We start from the raw sequence: 19,499 nt of genomic DNA, 5'->3' as shown, positions 1-19,499 counted from the left end.
TCGCAGGGGGAAGGGATAGTCGGTGAGATTTTAAAGGGAAAGGACGGGGGATTTTAAGGACATATGAGAATCCTAAATGGCCCCCAAGATCTCCCCTTTGAGCGAAGCTCCGAGAACTCCTGAACACGGGGGGGAAGAAGAAGATGCCAAGCCCGTATTCCCCGTAGGTTGGGGATATTGACTTCAGAAGTGGAGTCGGCGGCCTAAACATTCAGGGACTTATTCGTTGACTCTTCAGGGTCCCATTGGTCTATTTAATGGTAAATGGTGCTAAAATGAGATTAAAGGGGAAGGCGGGAGCTGATCATTTGGTTTCTCCTTGCCTAGGTATTTATTTGTGATCTATGTTGTATGTTGGTCCTCGTTCTATCTACGTAATATGGGAGTACTCCTTTACCCCCCCTCGAGAGCAATCCCCCTTGGCCGCAATAACCCTTACGGTCATATTTACAACCGAGCGGTTTGATTGGCTCGCCGCCACATCTTCTTTCTGCGTTCATGGCCTTCGTTGAAATCTGCCAGCCATTTCTGCTCGAACGGAGGGAGGCGCCGCCCGACGCCACCACGAGGTTCTCCCGCAAGTTCGCGGAGGGTCTCGAAGTAGGGTTCGAATTCGGGGTTGAGGACTGTGAACCCGGGGCCATCGCTCTTCTTTGCGATACGGTCGGTTTCCCATTTTTCCTGCTCGGCGATCGAGGGCAGGTTTACTTTGCCGGCTAGAACGCGTGCGGCAGCGACAGCCTGCCATTCGAAGACTTTGAAGGTCAATCCAGCACCAACCTGAGGGTATTTTGTTAGCTTTTTCTTCGGGTCTCTTTCTTCTTCGGTTTGATAGACTTACAGCGCCGACAAAAACCAGGGACGGGTCATGTCTATAAAAGACATGTTGGTAGAGATCCGGCACACGATTGTTGCGCGTAGCAACCTGAGGCAAGAAAGGCAGGGTCCAGCTAAAGCCAGTTCCAAAAATCAGATGATCGACACCGGCTTCAGAGGTACCGTCTTCGAAATGCACAGTCCGTTCGCCTTGATCATTACTGGTGATGTGTGAGATGGGCGGGCGACGCTGGATCTTAGGGTGCTGGAAAGCGAGATCTCCGAAATAGGCGTTGTAACGGCCACGAACCACAGCAATTACTGGTGTTTGAGCACTATCAACCAGGCTCACTGCCGTATCAGCGGCAGAAACAGACGCTCCGACGGTGATGACTTTCTGCGATATGTAAGCGGGAGATCGAACAACATGGTGGAAACTTCATTTACCTTTCCCCGATATTTCCCAGGCCCGCGGTAATGCTTGGTATGTTCAACACTACCAGGATACCTGGCCGCAAACTCCTTCAAGCCGGGAATCACAGGAATAAACGGCACTGCATAATGGCCTGAAGCCACTACAACTGCATCATACTCCTCGGACCACCAGTAATCTGACTTGGCACCGTCGAGAACTTCCGTCCGGCGGAATGTAAGCACCCATTTCTGGGTGCTGGGATCTTTGATCGCGCGTTCAACAGTAGTGTTGTACTGAACAAGATCCTGGTACCCCTTGCGGTTAAACAGGTCTTCGATATACTTCTGGATGACTGAGTGGTGCCGGAAAGGCGTGTCTACGCCATGGCGTTCGATCGACCACTGCGATCGAACTGTAGGAATCTCCTCTTGGGAGAATGACATGGCTCCCGCGTTCACGTTGGTCTCTAGAGTCGGGTACACGGGAGAGTCCGTGAACCGATCTTGCAAGACTACAGGCGTCCGGCACGGGAGGTGCTCGGGAATCTTGAGAGGCGCATCTGCTGTTCGGGAAGATAGACCATCAAAGTCGAACTGCTGAGGCGGCTCATCATCTCGTGATACCCTATTGTTTATTAGAGTTGAGAATAGGTGAATATATTAGGGTAACATTAACATACCAGCATCCTCCTGCTTTCTCCTGTCTTTCGAATACACGGATAACGTCGAATGCTTTCTCTTGTGCTAGTGCATCGACTGCAATGGCGCCAGCTGGGCCGGCCCCGATGATGGCTATACTTTTTATCTGCGGCATGATGTGATATTATGAATGTTTGAGGGAGATTTGGGTATATAGCCGCCCTTTAACGTCCAAATTTATCTCGGCCGAGCACTCAAAAATGGGAATATTTGGGGTGTAATAGTTTGACTCTATCACGCCATCCGACTCGGTTTTAGCGCAAATTTGGCATTGGCGTCCAATGAGGACTCGGGATATGATATATAAGGTAGATGGTCAGACTCACAGTATATAAATGAAGATGGATTCTTTTTAATACATTAATCTCGAATTGGATATACCGAGACATTGAAAACCAAGAAGTTTCTACCTACCTTCCTCCCATCGGCCTAGCATCTCACCCGTTGATCTGATTGGCTGTCGGTCATTGAAGTTTTACAGTCACGTGGGAACAGCCCGGGGTTCTTCAGGAACTGCATTCTGATTGGTTAGTTACTGATGCCCCGGAATTCAGGCTTCAAATAATGAATGTGTGATTCGCAACAGTATTAGCAACCTTCCGACCTGTTTTCCCTCCTTCAACTCCTCTATATTGCAGTCATCGATGCTCCCTTTCTTTCACTCTGATCCCCATCATCAACTGCGCATTGGCTTTCAGCTCGACGCACTGCCCCTTTCATTTTCCTGCAGACGCCGCTCAACCCGATGTGCAGGTTGCAATGCTTGTCGCCCAGGAGCGTAAAACTGGAATACAACGCGTAGCGGTATCATGTTCGTTCGTACCAATAATCTCAATTTTCCCCTAGGGAAGTGACTATGCGCTATAATACGTACCAGTGCGCCTTTTCGTCTCTGATTTCGTAAGCCTCCTTCAGATCTGCAAAGTGCTTGTATACCTTTCACGCCGCATATTTCTCTCTGTCCGTCCCATCTGGGATTGGATTGCACCTCCCAGGATCCACAAAATGGGTCCCGGTTGCCTGGCCGTGAACACCGTGGCGCCCAGTTGTCGTCATTTCTGGTCTCTATGGTTCCTCTTCACCCAGTCGATGACTATTCGAAAGCACAACCCGGTGATTTGGGCCAATAGCGAAAATGCTGCCCACTCCCTTGGCCTTGACCAGTGCTTCATCTCGTGGTCGACGCGAGACTGTGAATGCGAAACCATGTCATTGTCGACTCCCTAATAAGAGAAACGGCTATGGATGGGCTGATGGCTATTTTCGGTATGCATCGCAAGTGTCCTTGGCGAGCGTAGCTAGAACTGTTGCAGTTAGCTATAACTCGAGAATCAAGCAAAAATTCCGTTCTGTAATGTGCGAGTGTTATTGTTTGCAGGTTCTTGAATCGATCCATACATTCCCGAAGTCGAACACCGAACGCTTCTGATCCCAGCAGGTTGAGGTTATCCGCAAGCATGGCTTTATGGACAGCATGCCGACTTTCCAGCTCATTGCCATTGACCTGCCGCCAGCCTTTTTATGATATAGATATCATGCCGAGGGGCTTTTCAGTACCATCGAACACAATACTGATCATCCATAGCTCTTAGACGTGCTCGCGGAGACCATTTGACTTGGATAGTTCTTCCAGTTCGTGGAGACTTTCACTTGTCACAATGAGACGGATTTTTCGGTAAAAGGTCTCCGCAAAATTCTCCAGCGAGTTTTTATAATGCGCGGCATGATAACCTCAGAGCTACCAATTGCTGGAAATCCAAATAGTTACATATCTTTGAGATCAATTCCACAGGCAGGGCTGCAATGGACATTTTGGCTGCGCGTGCGACGTTTCGGGGTTGAGGGCAATAATAACAAAAAGACTCGCCTTTTTATCCGCAGAAATGAGCACTAATCGGAGAATAATTGCGTTTTAATTATCAAGTTGCGAAATTCACGAAAAACATGGAGTTCAGTAACCAGGAATGGCGGAGAATGGTGTCTAGCATTCCAAAGTGGAGCAAGCAGTAGGCATAGCCCAATTGAGGGGCTGCCTAGGTGTTTATTTTTTGGGAAGGGCCCTGTATTCTCTTTCTAGTACAGTTTCAGGTTAGGATTAATTGAATATATTTGTTTCTGAAAAGCTCTATCTAATTCCTTCTTACCTACTGATCATGTCCCAATTCAGGCACCATAAAACCAAACAACGTTTGGATATTATATTGGGTCATCCTCGGGTTGTCAGACACACCATGCAAGGTCGTCTCTGGCGTGATGGGGTAGTTTAGAAAGTCCCTCGGTGACCACGACTGTGTCATGTTATCTTGTAACCCGGGGTTATTATTATCGTTACTATTCGTTTCATTCGGCTGCATGGAAATCTGAACAAAGTTAAGCACGGGACAAGCGGAATTGAAATATTCAAGACGGTGGTTTACCTCGGTGTCAACCGATATGAATCCAGTAATGGACGAGCCCATTTCAGTGGGTTCATGCTGTGGTGGCCGTAATTGATTGATGTCAAAGTCTTTGACAAATTGCCGTGCGATATGTGCGAATTCGGTGAGAATTGACCCGGGCAAGAACCCCCCAGACTTGTAATCTAAGAGACTGAAGTGACCGGCCGCTACATCCAATAGTGCAAGGTTATTCCGCGTCTCCGGATGTGTTGGATTGTGGACCACGAAGTCAAATAGGATGAATAAAGCAGCGAGGGGTAAAACGGCCAAAATGCTATATTAAAGGTCAGCCTTCGGCTTAACAATACCTCGGAAACAGTGTTTCTCTGTCATCACGGAGACACACGGAGGATACACGGAGGACACACGGAGATGGTGTTACTTACAAATTTGGCGTGTAGGCAGCTATGTCAACATTCTTACTCCCTTCTACGATCGCCCTTGCGGTATACATGAGTAATCGTCTGCTCTTTTCCTGTCGTAGTGATTGCGTTTGTCTGCTGACGCTCACATTAAGCCTCGATAGGGCGATGGTCAAAGCGTAGTAGGAGAAGTTGGTATGCAGAACGATCATTTTGAAGCTCGGCTGTGGGAAGAAGGAAGACAGGCAGTTTGGGTCAAGAAGCGGCATGCCAGGTCGAAAACCCACGGGAACTGCTATTCGCCACTTTTCTAACTGGGCCTCAATCTCATCAATCGCGGTATGATGTGCCTCCGTTGTTTGAAAGGCGGCGCTGACCGAAAAGACACATGCGTATGCTTGCGAGAGAATTCTACCAAACTTGATGGCCGACAGAAACCAGTTATATTCCCCGAAGACGGATTCCGGGACGTCAGGAATTGGACAACCGATGTCATAGTCCGAGATCATCTGGTTTGAGGTTAGTAACGTTTTGACTGTTGCCTTTAGTTACCTACTGAGCTTTTGTTGCCGTGGAAAGACATTTGCTTTTCCATGTAGTATAGAACCCAGAAGGTTCTGTGACAGGTATCTTTGTGTCGTTGGTCCCCGGTGGCCAGTGCTCTGTGGTAACCGAGACCTTGGGCCATTCGCGTGGCTTCCATGAGTAAGACCTCATCGATTTGAAGACAACAGGTCGTCATAGCGAATATTGACTAATTAACACAACTCATTGTATTAGTCAACCCCATTCAACCCACCTTTCACTCCTTGCCTTAGATCATCGCCACTTACCATGGCTATTAGAGCCTATTTCCTTATTGTCAGCTAACTGCCGAAGTAACCACCGCAAATAACATACCTGAAGGCCCATCAAGGTTCCTCGCGGCATCAGTATATCCGACACAAGACCCAAAGACACCTGGAATAATTTCCACGCCTTTCCATTTCCAGGATCAAACGCCCCACCTTCATGGTACTGGCATCCTAGCGCCAAAATAGCGTGATACAAAGCCGAGAACGCAGAGTTGGCACACAGATCCTCGTAGAGATTGGGCCCAAATACCTTATCCTCGAAAGCATGACGATCCAGAAACGGATACGTTGGGTGCAGTTGGTTGAAGTAAGCTACATAAGTTTCCCAGAACGGTTTGTCAACAGTGAGAGGACAACAGTAGACAGGAATGAATCAACTCACAGTCAGTATATAGCCTGATCTTGTCTAGCGAAACTTGCTCGATATCAGACGGATATTTAAATGAGATGGGCGATGACGATGGGCCCTGAGCGAGAAGGCGAGATCGGATGATTGATTCGATAGTTTCCACTAGCTGGTTGAGCCGGTCATTCCCTAATTGTTGTGATAAGGACTGGATTCGACGCTCGGAGAAAAAGGCAAGACTGGAACTAATCACTTGAAAAGAAGAAATTGTTAGGACATGGAGGCTCCTTGAAAGATGGACTTTTTCGGTAGCATACCGTCATGGTCAGGTGCCTGGGTACAAATATCTGGTTAGTTTAAGTGATATTATCAGACAGAAGTTTGAGAAGCTGACCCTCAGTAAGGGATTAGTATCCCGAAACACCCCAGTAGTGCCGTGGTTTTCCAACATCTGATCAAGAAATACCGGTGGTAGGCTCGTTGGAATGCAAATTTGTTCACTCGACGGCTCAAAGAGAGGCCCCTGGTACTGACTGGATGTGGCATCTACTCAATATCCTTTAGGAATCCGGACCATGAATTGAATTGGAGGGGTTTTCGAATCGCAACATACGGTTAGTTTCAGTTGCACATTTCTTTAGTTTACGCTTGCTCGGGAGAAAATGGCAAGTCTCTTTCCGTTTCTAGATCGAGAAATGATTCAGTAGCCGATATGAATTCTTATTCGAGTTCTCGCCATCTTACAATGCAATTGGTGCATCGGGTACGTTGTCCGGGGGGGCACTAAGAGATAGATAATATTACAATCAAGGTCCCCGACACCAAAAGGGGGAATCAACGTACTGATGCAGCGGACTTTCCGGCTCCTGCACTGGTCACAAGTCTTGCAAGTCATATTTTCTGAGACTTCAGTCCCATTCTCACTCGTCATTATAGTAAAGACTGGTGTAGCCTGGTAGACTTTCGTTGAGGCTTTCGGATATTGAGGCAACGCAACGTGGAAAAGGTAAGGTGGCAATGGGCCGAGTTCGGGAGTCAAGCTTTGTGCTCCGCCACAATTTCAAACCTTCTCCGCTTGAGAGTCAACTGGCCAGCTCGTTGACCTAAAACAGCATACTTGAGGCTTTGCGCCTTGGTTCATTTTATATTATATATCATCTGAAGTGAGATCGACTAGATCTTTTAAAAATACCTATTTCTTGTCCCACCTTGGCCAAATTTCCACTTTAAATCAAAGGAAATTGTCGATAATAATGTCAAGTCGCAAAACGATCTAAATATATATTATGCAACGACCGTACTATAGTGGTTAAGAATTTAGTGATGACTTCTCTCAAGGTTGTTTAGGTTTCCAGATCAGTAAATAATTGAATCACCCAAGTCCATTCTATTGAGCTTGCTACAAAATTGGTATCAAATCTAGACAACAACAAAAAAAAAAAAAAAAAGAGAAAACACCACAACCTTAACAACACCCATCTAGAAAATCTCCGTAATGTATCGCTCCTCAGATAATGTGCCGAACATATTATCCAACACAGCTTTGACTCCCTTGGCCAGGTTGGCCGAACCACATAGATAGAGTGTGGCATTCTGAGCCCACATGTCCTGGATGGTCTCGGTTTCGGTGAGCAACCGGTGCTGCACATACCGACATCCCTTGGCCAGGTAGTGGTTCGGAACCTTACTGTACGCCCTCCGGACCTCAACCACGCCCGCAGATTCAAACTCGGATAATTCGTCATGGTAGAGATCATCGAGCTGGGGACCGCGACAACCGAAGAACAACAGCGCCTTTGCGAGTGGTTTGCCCTGTTGCAACCAGGCCATGCGGTCCTGGATAAAGCTACGGAAGGGGGCAAGGCCACTTCCTGCGCAGATCATGATGATTGGCTTACTGGACTGGTCTGCCGGCAGATGGAAGGCGGGTTTGGCTGGTCGTGGAGACATATAGAGAATGGACCCTGGGGTCAGCGAGGCGAGATAGTTGGATCCGACGCCTAGATATCGACCGTTTCCGCTCCATGCTGGCTCGTTGACGACGGAGAAGGTGAGCGAACAGTGCAACGGCTTGAAGGAGGGGGCCATGGAAAGGGAGTAAGTGCGAACTCGCAAAACGGGGAGCATGGAGATAAATGTGGCGAAGGGAAGTGTGATGGAGGTGAAGTGTTCGAGGAGATCCAAGACCGAGACACGCTTATCTCGGATAAGTGAATCGTAAGAATCGTGGAAATGGAGCAGCTCCTTTTTGTCATCATCTGATGGAGTGGCGGAGGCGAGGCTTTTGAGATTCTGCGGGGTCAGTAGTTAGCTAACTGCGTCGAATTTGAGTGAAGTTGAGACATCAGATTATGGTGACCTACATTCCGCGTTGCCGGTTGAGATAGCTCCAGATACGAGCTGAAAAGTTCGGCGGCCGACACTGGTGTGTCCTGGGGCAGATCAAGCGCGTTGGAAGACTCAAACGTGATGCTATGATCCGACGCGAGATTAAATCGAGCTAGTGCTCTCAACACCGTGCTGGGTGGATTGACGGGGAGGATATTGACATGGTCACCTGGACGGAGGGTAGTCTCGCTTGGGATACAGAATTCAACATGTCGCTTCTCCGGAACCCCAGGGTTTGTTAGCGTCCGGATGGCAGTCACCTTACCCTCCATGAGATCCCGGTGCATGACCACCCTTCCGGGCTTGCTGATGCTGATCTGTAGCTGGTACGGGTCTAGCGGTTCGAAGTCGCTGCTGTCGCAGAGGTAGAACTTCTCCCGAAGGGATGGCAGTAGGTTGGTTTCTTCCCACGTTTCAAGATCCGAGAAGAGATCGCTGACAGCAGCATTGGCTGTCCCTCTGGTTGTGAGACGCGTAGCTCCAGCCTTTTGCATTAGATCATCGATCAGGATCGGGATGCGGTAGAATGTTTTGGTCCAGTCTTGATGACCGCAGCCAAAAACTGCGTAAGAAACGCCATCAAGAGATGGGACATCTCCGCTTTGAAGCCAAGCGAGAAATTTCTTCGCGTCGTCCGTGGGCTGCCCGTCATAGGTGGTGGTTACGATAATGGTTGGCTGATCTTTCGGCAGATTGTCGACGGCGCTATCGAGTGGCGCTATATGCTGGTCTGTAAATCCGCGAGTCATCATGGTCGATGCCAGGCGGTGGGCGAGAGCTTTGCATGTTCCGCTGTTGGATCCATAGAAGAAGGAAATCGGCTGACCTCCCGCTGCATCCTTGATGTTTTCATTCCCGACTAGATGGGTTGGCGACCCCGGGCTGGCAGTCGCGCCCGCCGACATATTATGTTGGGATAGCGCCGTGGCACTTTGGCCGTGACGCAGAGTGGCTCGGACTCGAAAGCCATCGGGCTTAATTGTAAGAGTCTCTTTGATGCGCAGTTTATAGTAAGGGTCCTCTGCTACCAAGTCAAATGTTTGAAGGACCAACGCAACCACCAGTTGAGCTTCCTGCCAAGCAAATGCCCTACCAATGCAGCCGCGTTCGCCGTTACCAAAGGGTTTCCACGAGTTAGGTGGGAGTTTGGAGAAGTTCTCTTCCAGCATTCGTTCCGGGCGAAACTCATCCGCGTCGGACCCAAAGACGGCCTCGTCTCGCAGACAGACAGGCAACAGTACGTGAACGGGCTCCCCAGTATTGATCATCCATTTACCGCTCAGCACCTCCGGCTTCTTCGGTGTGACCGTAAAGGCTGGGGCGGTAGGCATCAGGCGCAAACTCTCCTTCATGATTGCATCGATGTAAGGAAGCTTTGCTAGATGCTGCACTGTGATTGGTCCCACACCGACAACCTCATCAATTTCGTTCCGGGCCTGTTCCAAAACATGTGGATGTTTTAGCAGGTAGTAGAATGTAAAGGACAATAGACCGGAGGTAGTCTCATGACCCGCGACCAAGAACGTGATGATGTTGCTCACGATCAACTCATCGCTCATGCCTTCACCAGTAACTGGGTCACGCCCGTTCAGTAGCGTGTTTAGGAGGTCATCGACCGGCTCCGGTTTGTCTCTGCGCTCTTTGATGATGTTGCCGGCTATGCTCCTCATTGCCTCAATGTGCTTGGACATGCGCCGCTGCGCCTTCACACGCACGCAGTTTGCGACCCCGGGAAGCGTTGCCTGGAGGTCGGCTTCCTTCAACACGTATAGCATGGATTGTACAAATGGGTGCATTGTCTCACTGTTGTAATAGCTATTCAACCGGAAACTCATCGTGCAGAGGGCGATGGTGTCTAATGTGAGGCGGGTAAAATCTTCGGAGATATTGATACTGGCCGAACTTCCCTGGCGGGCCCTATACCAAAATAACAAACCAACCCAGTCAGCCGGTCTTTTATCTTCCAACTATTTCTTGAGACATATCTTAGGGGATGGATCCTTACCACTTAAAACACAACTGGTGCGCAACATCTCTCATATCCTCGAACATGTCGCGGATGCGCAGCGGACCAAACGCAGGCATCAGAATCCGATGAGCAATACCCCAACCGCGCTCTCCATGGTGGGCTGTGAAGAGACCATCCTTAGCCAGCATTCGTAACTTTTCAAGTCCTCCCATGACGGCCTTGTGGAAGCGGGTTTCGTCACAAAGCTCATCGACCAGAGCCTGGCTGGTGGCAAAGATCTGCTTCTGGCCGTTTATGGTGATTTTAAAGAGGGGCCCTGTGATGTGTGATTAGTGACACTGGTATCTATTTCACATCTAGGCAAGAGCGAAGTGTACCGAACTCGTTCGCTAATTTGATGATAGACTGTAGGGCATTTTCGAGGTCGAGGTCGAACAGGTTTCCCACCACTGGTAGGGCTGTATAAATGGCCAGTTAGTAAATATACAAAATGAAAGGCAACAGCAACAGCAATAGCAACAGCAGCACTAGTTTCAGCTGAAAGTGTTAGTTGCTTACTTACGTTTTGGTCCGGGGATACAATCCATATCTTTCATCGCTTCTGAATAGCAGTTATGCTTTGTAGAGATAATATAAACATGAATTAATGAATGATATAGAGGTCTTCTTTGAAATAATATCGCTACTTATACACGGTAGCGCTTTTCATCAACATAAAACAATCATGGCTTAGGGCTTGGAAGTGGGGCGTGCTCGTTGCAGAAGGGCTCGGTGTTCGGTGTTCGGTGTGCCCTAAACCTATATATCTAAACACGCACTCGGTCATGTCTCACCGAGGTCATTTATCTATACCGAAGGGGGCGCAGTTATTGTTCAGGTCAGTCTCGATCTTTGAGTGGATGAAGGGAGTAATACCTTAGGTCCCCTCTATATCTCATATCCCAAATGACGTTATTTCCTTCAAAGCAGTTGGACATGAATTGAAAATATGTTACAATAAGATTGATCTATATACTGTAGTGGGAACCTTATCCTCTACCACGCATTTGACTTGTCTGTCCTTTCTTTATTGCCCGGGTACACCGTACAGTTTCATCATGCAATCGCTGAAGTACGGAAGAATCGGGAGGATACAAGTAGGAGATAGTTACAGATTGATAACACACACTTCTACACGACTTCCCTCTTCGATATCTGAAATAGAGAGAGAACGTACGGAAGAATTTCCAATGACTTCTCTTGGTAGCTGAACCCCTGTTATATATAACTCATCGAGTGGCTTCTTCCTCAATGGTATCTACAGTATCCGAACTGTTGCATTCTGTCTGCCCTTGTAGCTCCCGACTCAATCGCACCCCCTCCAGTAATGCCTTTCTCGCCTCAACTCCACCTGAATCCAGATCACCGTCAGCACAACCCAGATCCCCGCCCAAATAGCAGGTACCGACCAACCAAGCTATAAGAAGTCGCCGCATGATCTCAGTTTCTCATCATTTTATATTTTAGAAGTCAGACACACATACCGTGTAAGCCAGTTCACGGTCTGCAATGAAAATCCCCGCGAGCGTTCCCCCGGCTACCACCACTTGAGGCACCGCCCATAGCATCGTCACTCGGTGCAGCATACTGCGAAATGGCGGACTGAATTTGTATCGTTGATTTAGCCGGTCCCTGAACCTTGTTCCTCCTTTGCCATCTACTGCGATGATGTCTTCCAGAAGTGGATACAGAGCGGGACGCATAGGTTCCCCTTTAGGAACGGAGGAAATCCGGAACGGGGCAGGCAGCTTGTAAACGTACATAGTCTCAAATACTAGCATCTCGAGTGCGAAGACAAGGAAGATTGAAGGCACTGGCATTGCCAAGATCCGCATCCAGGGTGGGTCTGGGATGGTTCCGACGACGAGTTCGGCTATGATGATAACCCAAGAGACAAGGACATTCCAGTGGGTGAAATCAAACTGCATGGATTAAATTAGCAGGCGTTGTTGCTAGAAGGATGCTGGGGGAGCAGAATCTTGAGGAGGGGTGCTGACACAGTAGCGGCCTACGTTGGCAACGCGACAGTTGGAGTTTTTCCGCCAAAGATTCCACGATCTCTGCAATGATTCGGTCACAAATGTTCCGAATAAGGTCATAGTCAGGACAGTAAAGACTATAGTAAGTGATGCACAGTTAGTTCTCATCACAGTTAAGTCAAGCATGTAGCGTACTAGTCGTAGATGACCATGTCGTGGTTCTGGTTAGGAGGTAGTAGAGCCCGATGGGCAAGAGAAACGAGTCAAGAAACACCAGTACCCAGAACATCAGGATGCGGAGTTTCCTTTTCGCCAGGCTGTAGTTTAACGGTAGAGGTTCTAAGAACCGCTGAGATTCGGACATCTTGTTGTTTTGTGGATTATAGTCTGGAAATGAATGGAAGAACACCATAAGAGAGAAATAGAGACTTTCTTACTACCTGGGATATGCCATACTTCAACCTTACATCTATTAAGCGTCAAACTAGGTCTCACTCCTAAACCTATCTTTAGAGGTCTTAGTGGAGACCCATCAAATCCTTTTATTTTAGCGGCACCGAACACCGAGCAACGTCAGCCTGCGATCCCCGAAGACCGAAACCCTAATTTAGTTAACCACGGAAGCCTTGATCAGTCGATCGCTAATAGGGGCATCTGATCCGGGTATTAAATTCCATAGACGCGCCTAGCAAAGGTAAGAAATACTGAAAAAGAAAACTCGCATCATCACATTACCTACATTCACAAGGTCTCCTGCAGATGCCCTAATATCTTCAGAACAACACGCCACCATGACAGAAGGCATTGATCCAACAAAATATCCCGATCTCATGCATCCTTGGACTTCAACCCCCAACTTGGAAGGAACTGCGCTAGAAAGCGAGGCGTACGATGCCGACCGAACAATTCGCAGACTAGCAAGCCGCGCCTCACGACACACCGTATCCTCAGAGGTGCCGAAGCCCTATAATGATATTTTCAATCCTCTGCCAGATTCGGATCTCGACCCACAATCCTCTAATTTCAACACTCGGGCTTGGGTGGAAGCGCTCCTTCGATACGAGAGCGAGCATGTCGAGTCAGGGCGGCGACGGAAATCCGGCGTCTGCTTCCGCAATCTCGATGTATATGGATTCGGCATGTCTACCGACTATCAGAAAAGCGTAGGAAACAGTATCCTATCACTCATGACACAGCGGCGCAAACGAAAAATCCACATCCTCCACGGGTTCGAAGGGCTGGTCAATGCTGGCGAGATGCTTTTGGTGCTCGGTCCTCCGGGCTCCGGGTGTTCGACTCTGCTAAAGACAATCTCTGGGCAAATGGAAGGGTTGTTCTTGGGGGACAAGGTCATGATAAACTATAGAGGTACGTATGGCAGCGGCTTGGACCCATTTGCAGGAGACCTTGAAACCACCTACTTACCTATTTACCTGGTACTAGGCGTATCCAGCAAAGAGATGCACACATACTTTAGAGGAGAGGCTATTTTCGCCGGTGAGAACGATGTACATTTCCCTAGGCTGTCTGTGGGAGACACGCTCTCTTTCGCAGCCCATTCCAGGGCACCGCGTGAGTTGCCCGCCGGGCTGAATACAAACGAATTCTCCGCGCTCATGCGGGATGCCATCATGGCTATATTTGGCATCTCGCACACGGCAACCACCATGGTTGGCAATGACTTTATCCGGGGTGTCAGTGGCGGTGAACGGAAACGTGTTAGTATTGCTGAAGTATCCTTGAGCGATGCTGCATTACAATGCTGGGACAACAGTACACGCGGATTGGATAGCGCCAACGCAGTGGAATTCTGCCGAACACTTCGCACAGCCACCGAGCTTTTGGAGTCTACCGTCCTAGTCTCCCTCTATCAAGCCCCACAAGAAGCATATGATGTACGCCCCCCACCCTCCTTTCATACACTTCGACGCTTACGTTGGGGCAGCTTTTCGACAAGGTTACGGTCCTTTATGAAGGACGCCAGGTCTTCTTTGGGAACACATCTGAAGGACGCGCCTATTTTGAAGAGTTGGGCTTTGAGTGTGAGCTTCCATGGCTTCTTGATACTATTTTCTACGTTTACTTCTACGTTTACTTGTGTCTAACTTAAATATCTCTAGGCCCTGAGCGACAGACAACGCCGGACTTCCTCACTTCAATGACAAGCCCAAAGGAACGCCTCATTCGGCAAGGTTATGAAGATAAAGCCCCACGCACAGCAATGGAGTTCGAAGAAAGATGGAAGAACAGTAAGCAGTACCAGCAGCTGATGCTTCAAATTGAGGCGTACGAAGGTAAATTCAGCCTCGGAGGCGAATTTCTAGACGAGTTCAAGGCATCCCGCAGGGCGCAACAGGCAAGCAGCCAAAGAGTCAAATCCCCATATACGCTATCGTACATACAGCAGACATCTCTGTGCCTTTGGCGCGGATGGAAGCGTCTCCTTGCAGATCCTTCGTTAGCCTACATCCAACTCGGAGGCAATTCCATTATGGCTCTAGTCTTAGGCAGCATTTTCTTCAATCTGCACAACGACACAAACAGCTTCTACGGACGAGGAGGGTTGATATTCTTTGCTCTACTATTGAGTGCCTTTGCTAGTGTCCTCGAGGTAACCAGAACCAATTAGTTGCTTCTTTTTACAACTCTAACCGTATACAGATATTAACACTCTACGAGCAACGGCCAATTATAGAGAAACATAATCGATTTGCTCTCTACCACCCATCTGCTGAGGCTGTGGCCAGCATGTTGACTGACATTCCATACAAAGTGCTCAACACGTTCTGCTTCAATCTCACACTCTATCTCATGGCAAACCTTCGGCGAGAAGCCGGACCCATATTCTTTTTCCTTTTTGTTGCTTTCCTTAGCACTATGGTGACATCTAGCCTGTTCCGAACAATTGCATCCGTCTCACGTACCATGTCGCAGGCCATGGTACCAGCCGCATTACTCGTCCTGGGTCTGATCATGTACACTGGCTTCACCATGCCAACCATGTACATGCCTGGGTGGTCGCGGTGGATGGCCTATATTAATCCGCTTAGTTACGCCTTTGAGTCTTTAATGATCAACGAGTTCCATGGCCGCGATTTCTCGTGCTCGGTCATCATCCCTTCGGGGTTAGACTACAGCGCTATCGGCATCAATAATCAGGCCTGTGCGGAGGTCGGAAACAGACTCGGCTCGACAACAATCCAAGGAGATATATACATCAACGACAAGTTCCAATATTACCATTCGAACAAATGGCGGTAGGTTTGATCCATCATCATAGCGAGAGCTATTTGACCCTATATAGAACAAAAAGACTGATGTTCCATTAGTAACGTGGGAATCCTAATCGCGTTCTGGGTTATCCTCACGATTGTTTATCTAGGCGCGACGGAGCTGCTTAGCATGGCTCAGAGCAAAGGAGAGGTCCTCATTTTCCGCCGCAGCCATTTTGTCAAAAGGAAATCCACCCACCGACTGGCCGAAGCCGACGACGAAGAGGCCCTCGGGGCCGAAATGATCTCGATGACGCAGTCAGTCACCACAGACGAGACACAAGCTCCCACCGGCAAAGGCCAAATCTTCCAATGGGAAGATGTGTGCTACGATATCAAAAACAAAGGAGAGATCCGACGTATCCTGGACCACGTTGATGGATGGGTTCAACCTGGAACCTTGACCGTCTTGATGGTACGTACATAAATGTCACTATAAGTTCTAGGAAGGTGATATGCTTAACACAAAATGAATTCTAGGGGGTTTCTGGCGCTGGTAAAACAACTCTCCTCAATGTCCTCGCCAACCGCACCACTACCGGCGTTGTAACTGGCACCATGCTTGTTGACGCTATGCCCACAGATGAGTCCTTCCAGCGCAAAACAGGATATGTACAGCAGCAGGATGTTCATCTTTCAACCTGCAGCGTGCGCGAGTCGTTAGAGTTCAGCGCACTTCTCCGTCAACCGGCAAACGTGTCACGGGAGGAGAAACTCGCTTACGTCGACGAAGTGATCAGGCTCCTTGAGATGGAAGATTATGCGAATGCCATTGTCGGCATTCCAGGTGAAGGATTGAACATCGAGCAGCGCAGACGTCTCACCATAGGCATCGAGCTGGCTGCGAAGCCCGAGTTACTCCTATTTCTGGACGAACCAACCTCTGGACTCGACTCGCAGACCTCCTGGGCGATTTGCCAGCTGCTAAAGCGACTTGCACGTAGTGGCCAGGCAATCCTGTGCACTATTCACCAGCCGTCTGCTATGTTATTCCAGGAATTCGACAGATTGCTGCTTCTCGCGAAAGGTGGCAAAACCGTGTACTTTGGAGGTTCGTCAACTGCAGAATCCCTCTCTATCTCGTGCTCTCTGGCCAACTGGAGATAGCGAACATACATATGCTAATGATGGATGTGTTTTTTTTCTTTTCCAGAAATTGGCCAGAATTCCACCACCCTAACCCAGTATCTAGAGCGCAATGGAGCAAGCAAGTGCCCTCCCGGTGCCAATCCAGCCGAGTGGATGTTAACCGTTATCGGTGCGGCACCCGGATCCCAAACTACCCTTGACTGGCCGAAGGTTTGGCGAAACTCGCAGGAATATCAGGGTGTCAAGGCAAAATTGCAAGAAATCCGAACTTCAAAGGCTGCAGCGGGGGGTGATCTGCAAACACAGCCTTCCGGTCAGATCAACAACGGCTCATATGCAGCACCTATGACACAGCAATGGTGGTTGGTTCAGAAGCGTATTGCGGCACAATACTGGCGAACACCCTCCTATATCTATTCCAAAATCGCGCTCACGGTGGCTTCGGTGAGAATTCTACAAAATACAAGATAACATGGCTTGGGAGCCATACGAAGGTCTCATATCTAACTGAGGTTCATTTCCTACAGGCTCTATTTATCGGCTTTAGCTTTTATCATGCGCGGAATACCATCCAAGGGCTCCAGAACCAGATGTACGCTGTGATGATGTTATTGAGTATGTTCGGACAACTCAGCGAGCAGATTATGCCTCAGTTTATCAACCAGCGGGAGGTATACGAAGCACGCGAGAGTGCATCCAAGATATATGATTGGAAAGGTACGAGCTCCCTGTAGTAACTATCAGTGCTTACGAAATGTACGCACAAACATACGCCTTACTAACATGGTCAATGGTCCAGTCTTTATGCTGAGCAATCTCCTGATTGAAATGTTCTGGAACACATGTATGGCCTTGGCTGCCTACTTATGTTGGTACTATCCCATCGGACTTTATCAGAACGCCGATCTCACGCACGATGTCGCATCACGCGGGGGTCTAACATTCCTGTTTATCTGGGCCTTTATGATGTTCACCAGTACATCTACGCACATCCTGGTTGCCGGGATTGACAGTGCTGACTCGGCTGGGAGTGTTGGCAACATCTGCTATATGCTCTGTATCTCTTTTTGTGGGTATGTGCCACATTCCTCCCTTCTCTGTTTCGCTCCTTTTATTATGAGCAATAACACTGACCAATTCTTTTTTCAATTCCAACAGTATCCTCGTGAAGAAGGTTTCCCTACCTGGATTCTGGACATTCATGTACTACGTCTCTCCGTTCACGTGGCTCGCCTCCGGTCTTCTCTCTACTGGTGTGGCCAATACAGAGATCGTCTGTGCATCGAATGAATACGTCAAGTTTCTCCCGACCGCAGGACAGTCGTGTGGGGAGTACATGGCCTCCTACATCTCTTCGTCTGGCGGATACTTGGTCGATATGGGTAACACCGAGCACTGTGAGTTTTGCCAACTGAGCAATACGAATGAGTATCTCAGCACGGTCAACATTCGGTACGAGGATCGTTGGAGGAATTTTGGCATTGTCCTGGTATATATTGTCTTTAATGCTGTGGGCGCTTTGGGCGTGTATTGGCTGGTTCGGGTGCGGAAGCGCGGAGGGAGCTTGGAGAAGCAAAAGGGAGAAAAAAAGGCATGATGGGGAAGACATGCCAAATACAAATTGCCTTCTATAGCTGATGGTACCGGAATGGGTGATGGAATGGGTGATATCGGGCTGGGAACTAATCCGTGTTTTGTATTTAGTTTGTACAATATATTAGACCGACTTTAGAAATATGTACCCTAAAACATATATTCTTGCTATCCGTTACCACTTTCTATGAAACTAGGTTTTACAAAGCCGGATAACTACCAGGTTTTAATCCGAATCTGGACATAAATGATGTCGACATATTGGTCTTCTCTTGATATATCAATCTGGGACAAAGCCTAGGAACCAGCATATTTCGTAATATAGAGCACAATTCCCTTAAAATATAAGAAAGCACACAAGGTTGTCTTCACATATATGACGGGAATTCGGAAGATCGACCAGCGGACAATTAAAATAGATCTTTCCAAAAGAAGTCCAAGATACCTACTTCGACCCCAATTTACAAACCATGACCAACAGATCCTGGGAACTTGTACGAGAACCGACAATTCCCGGCGGGAGTGGGGGAGGAAAGCAAAGTCCCGTCAGCAACAGAGCTTTCTATACCCGGAGTGTAGGAGACCCCCGTATCGGTTAATACGGTAGCCAGAGTTCACGGAGCGGCACGGTATATTGCGAATGGTGCCGGTCGACTGAGAAGGAGGCCCTCGATCAGCTTTCTGTGAGCCCGCAGTACCAGCCATAGCAGCGGCAATGCTGTAACCTGGGATCATATGGTGGCTAAGTCGAAGCTTGTGAGGCAAGTTGCTGAGAAGATCTGGCCTGAAGAGGCTTAGAGATAGATATATGGTAAAGATTACACGTCGAGTAGCGTTCCGCAAAGCCCAACCCAACCCACAGCCCATTCGCGGGGGGCCCATAAGGCCCCTATTAAAACCCATCTTAGGCGGCCTCTATAATCGCTATACAATATTGTATTCTGACCCTTTGACTAGTCTTATATAATTCAAATTTAGTATTAATAATAGCAGTAGCTAGTTATATACCTAAGTATGTATTTTAATTTTAAAGAGAATCCGACCAGTAGAGGTCAAGATACTATAAAGAAGGTTGTTTTATTACTCTATATATATTAACCTAGACAGGAATACTTCTACTTTCTAAGTGAGCTTCTGTAATTTAAAAATTATCTACAGAACACACTTTCTAGCGTTTTTTAAACGTGATAAGAGAGACAACTAGTGATTGATTCTAAATGATTTAAACTCATCATTGGAAC

The 19,499-nt window shown here is 48.2% G+C and overlaps 6 protein-coding genes across 6 annotated transcripts; 2 read left to right on the top strand and 4 right to left on the bottom strand.

Annotated features, from left to right (window-relative positions):
- Positions 1–447: 447 nt before the first annotated feature.
- Positions 448–2,044, bottom strand: N7487_010107 (uncharacterized protein; the record flags this gene model as incomplete). Its single annotated transcript, XM_056877837.1, has 4 exons — positions 448–780; positions 842–1,213; positions 1,264–1,855; positions 1,911–2,044. 4 exons carry the CDS (start codon positions 2,042–2,044, stop codon positions 448–450), a joined length of 1,431 nt encoding a protein of 476 aa, XP_056726417.1.
- Positions 2,045–2,934: 890 nt separating this feature from the next.
- On the top strand, positions 2,935–3,156 carry N7487_010106 (uncharacterized protein; the record flags this gene model as incomplete). Its single annotated transcript, XM_056877836.1, has 1 exon — positions 2,935–3,156. The coding sequence occupies one exon, from the start codon at positions 2,935–2,937 to the stop codon at positions 3,154–3,156; it is 222 nt and encodes a 73-aa protein (XP_056726416.1).
- A 917-nt stretch (positions 3,157–4,073) lies between these two features.
- On the bottom strand, positions 4,074–6,380 carry N7487_010105 (fungal specific transcription factor domain-containing protein; the record flags this gene model as incomplete). Its single annotated transcript, XM_056877835.1, has 8 exons — positions 4,074–4,641; positions 4,754–5,238; positions 5,286–5,483; positions 5,563–5,577; positions 5,630–5,895; positions 5,966–6,181; positions 6,247–6,262; positions 6,324–6,380. 8 exons carry the CDS (start codon positions 6,378–6,380, stop codon positions 4,074–4,076), a joined length of 1,821 nt encoding a protein of 606 aa, XP_056726415.1.
- Positions 6,381–7,408: 1,028 nt separating this feature from the next.
- On the bottom strand, positions 7,409–10,882 carry N7487_010104 (bifunctional cytochrome P450/NADPH--P450 reductase; the record flags this gene model as incomplete). Its single annotated transcript, XM_056877834.1, has 5 exons — positions 7,409–8,221; positions 8,293–10,234; positions 10,323–10,602; positions 10,664–10,744; positions 10,849–10,882. 5 exons carry the CDS (start codon positions 10,880–10,882, stop codon positions 7,409–7,411), a joined length of 3,150 nt encoding a protein of 1,049 aa, XP_056726414.1.
- A 906-nt stretch (positions 10,883–11,788) lies between these two features.
- On the bottom strand, positions 11,789–12,668 carry N7487_010103 (uncharacterized protein; the record flags this gene model as incomplete). The annotated part of the gene is made up of 3 exons (XM_056877833.1): positions 11,789–12,247; positions 12,338–12,441; positions 12,500–12,668. 3 exons carry the CDS (start codon positions 12,666–12,668, stop codon positions 11,789–11,791), a joined length of 732 nt encoding a protein of 243 aa, XP_056726413.1.
- Positions 12,669–13,095: 427 nt separating this feature from the next.
- On the top strand, positions 13,096–18,262 carry N7487_010102 (CDR ABC transporter; the record flags this gene model as incomplete). The annotated part of the gene is made up of 10 exons (XM_056877832.1): positions 13,096–14,199; positions 14,250–14,346; positions 14,425–14,915; positions 14,966–15,561; positions 15,634–15,991; positions 16,057–16,627; positions 16,730–17,109; positions 17,193–17,382; positions 17,465–17,738; positions 17,824–18,262. 10 exons carry the CDS (start codon positions 13,096–13,098, stop codon positions 18,260–18,262), a joined length of 4,500 nt encoding a protein of 1,499 aa, XP_056726412.1.
- Positions 18,263–19,499: the final 1,237 nt, after the last annotated feature.

The sequence above is a fragment of the Penicillium crustosum genome, assembly GCF_028827405.1.
Source record: "Penicillium crustosum strain IBT 35664 chromosome Unknown utg000004l_segment0_segment0, whole genome shotgun sequence".
Classification (NCBI taxonomy): Eukaryota; Fungi; Ascomycota; class Eurotiomycetes; order Eurotiales; family Aspergillaceae; genus Penicillium; species Penicillium crustosum.
The sequence above is the reverse complement of the archived record's forward strand: the minus strand, read 5'-3'. Positions and strand labels throughout refer to the sequence as shown.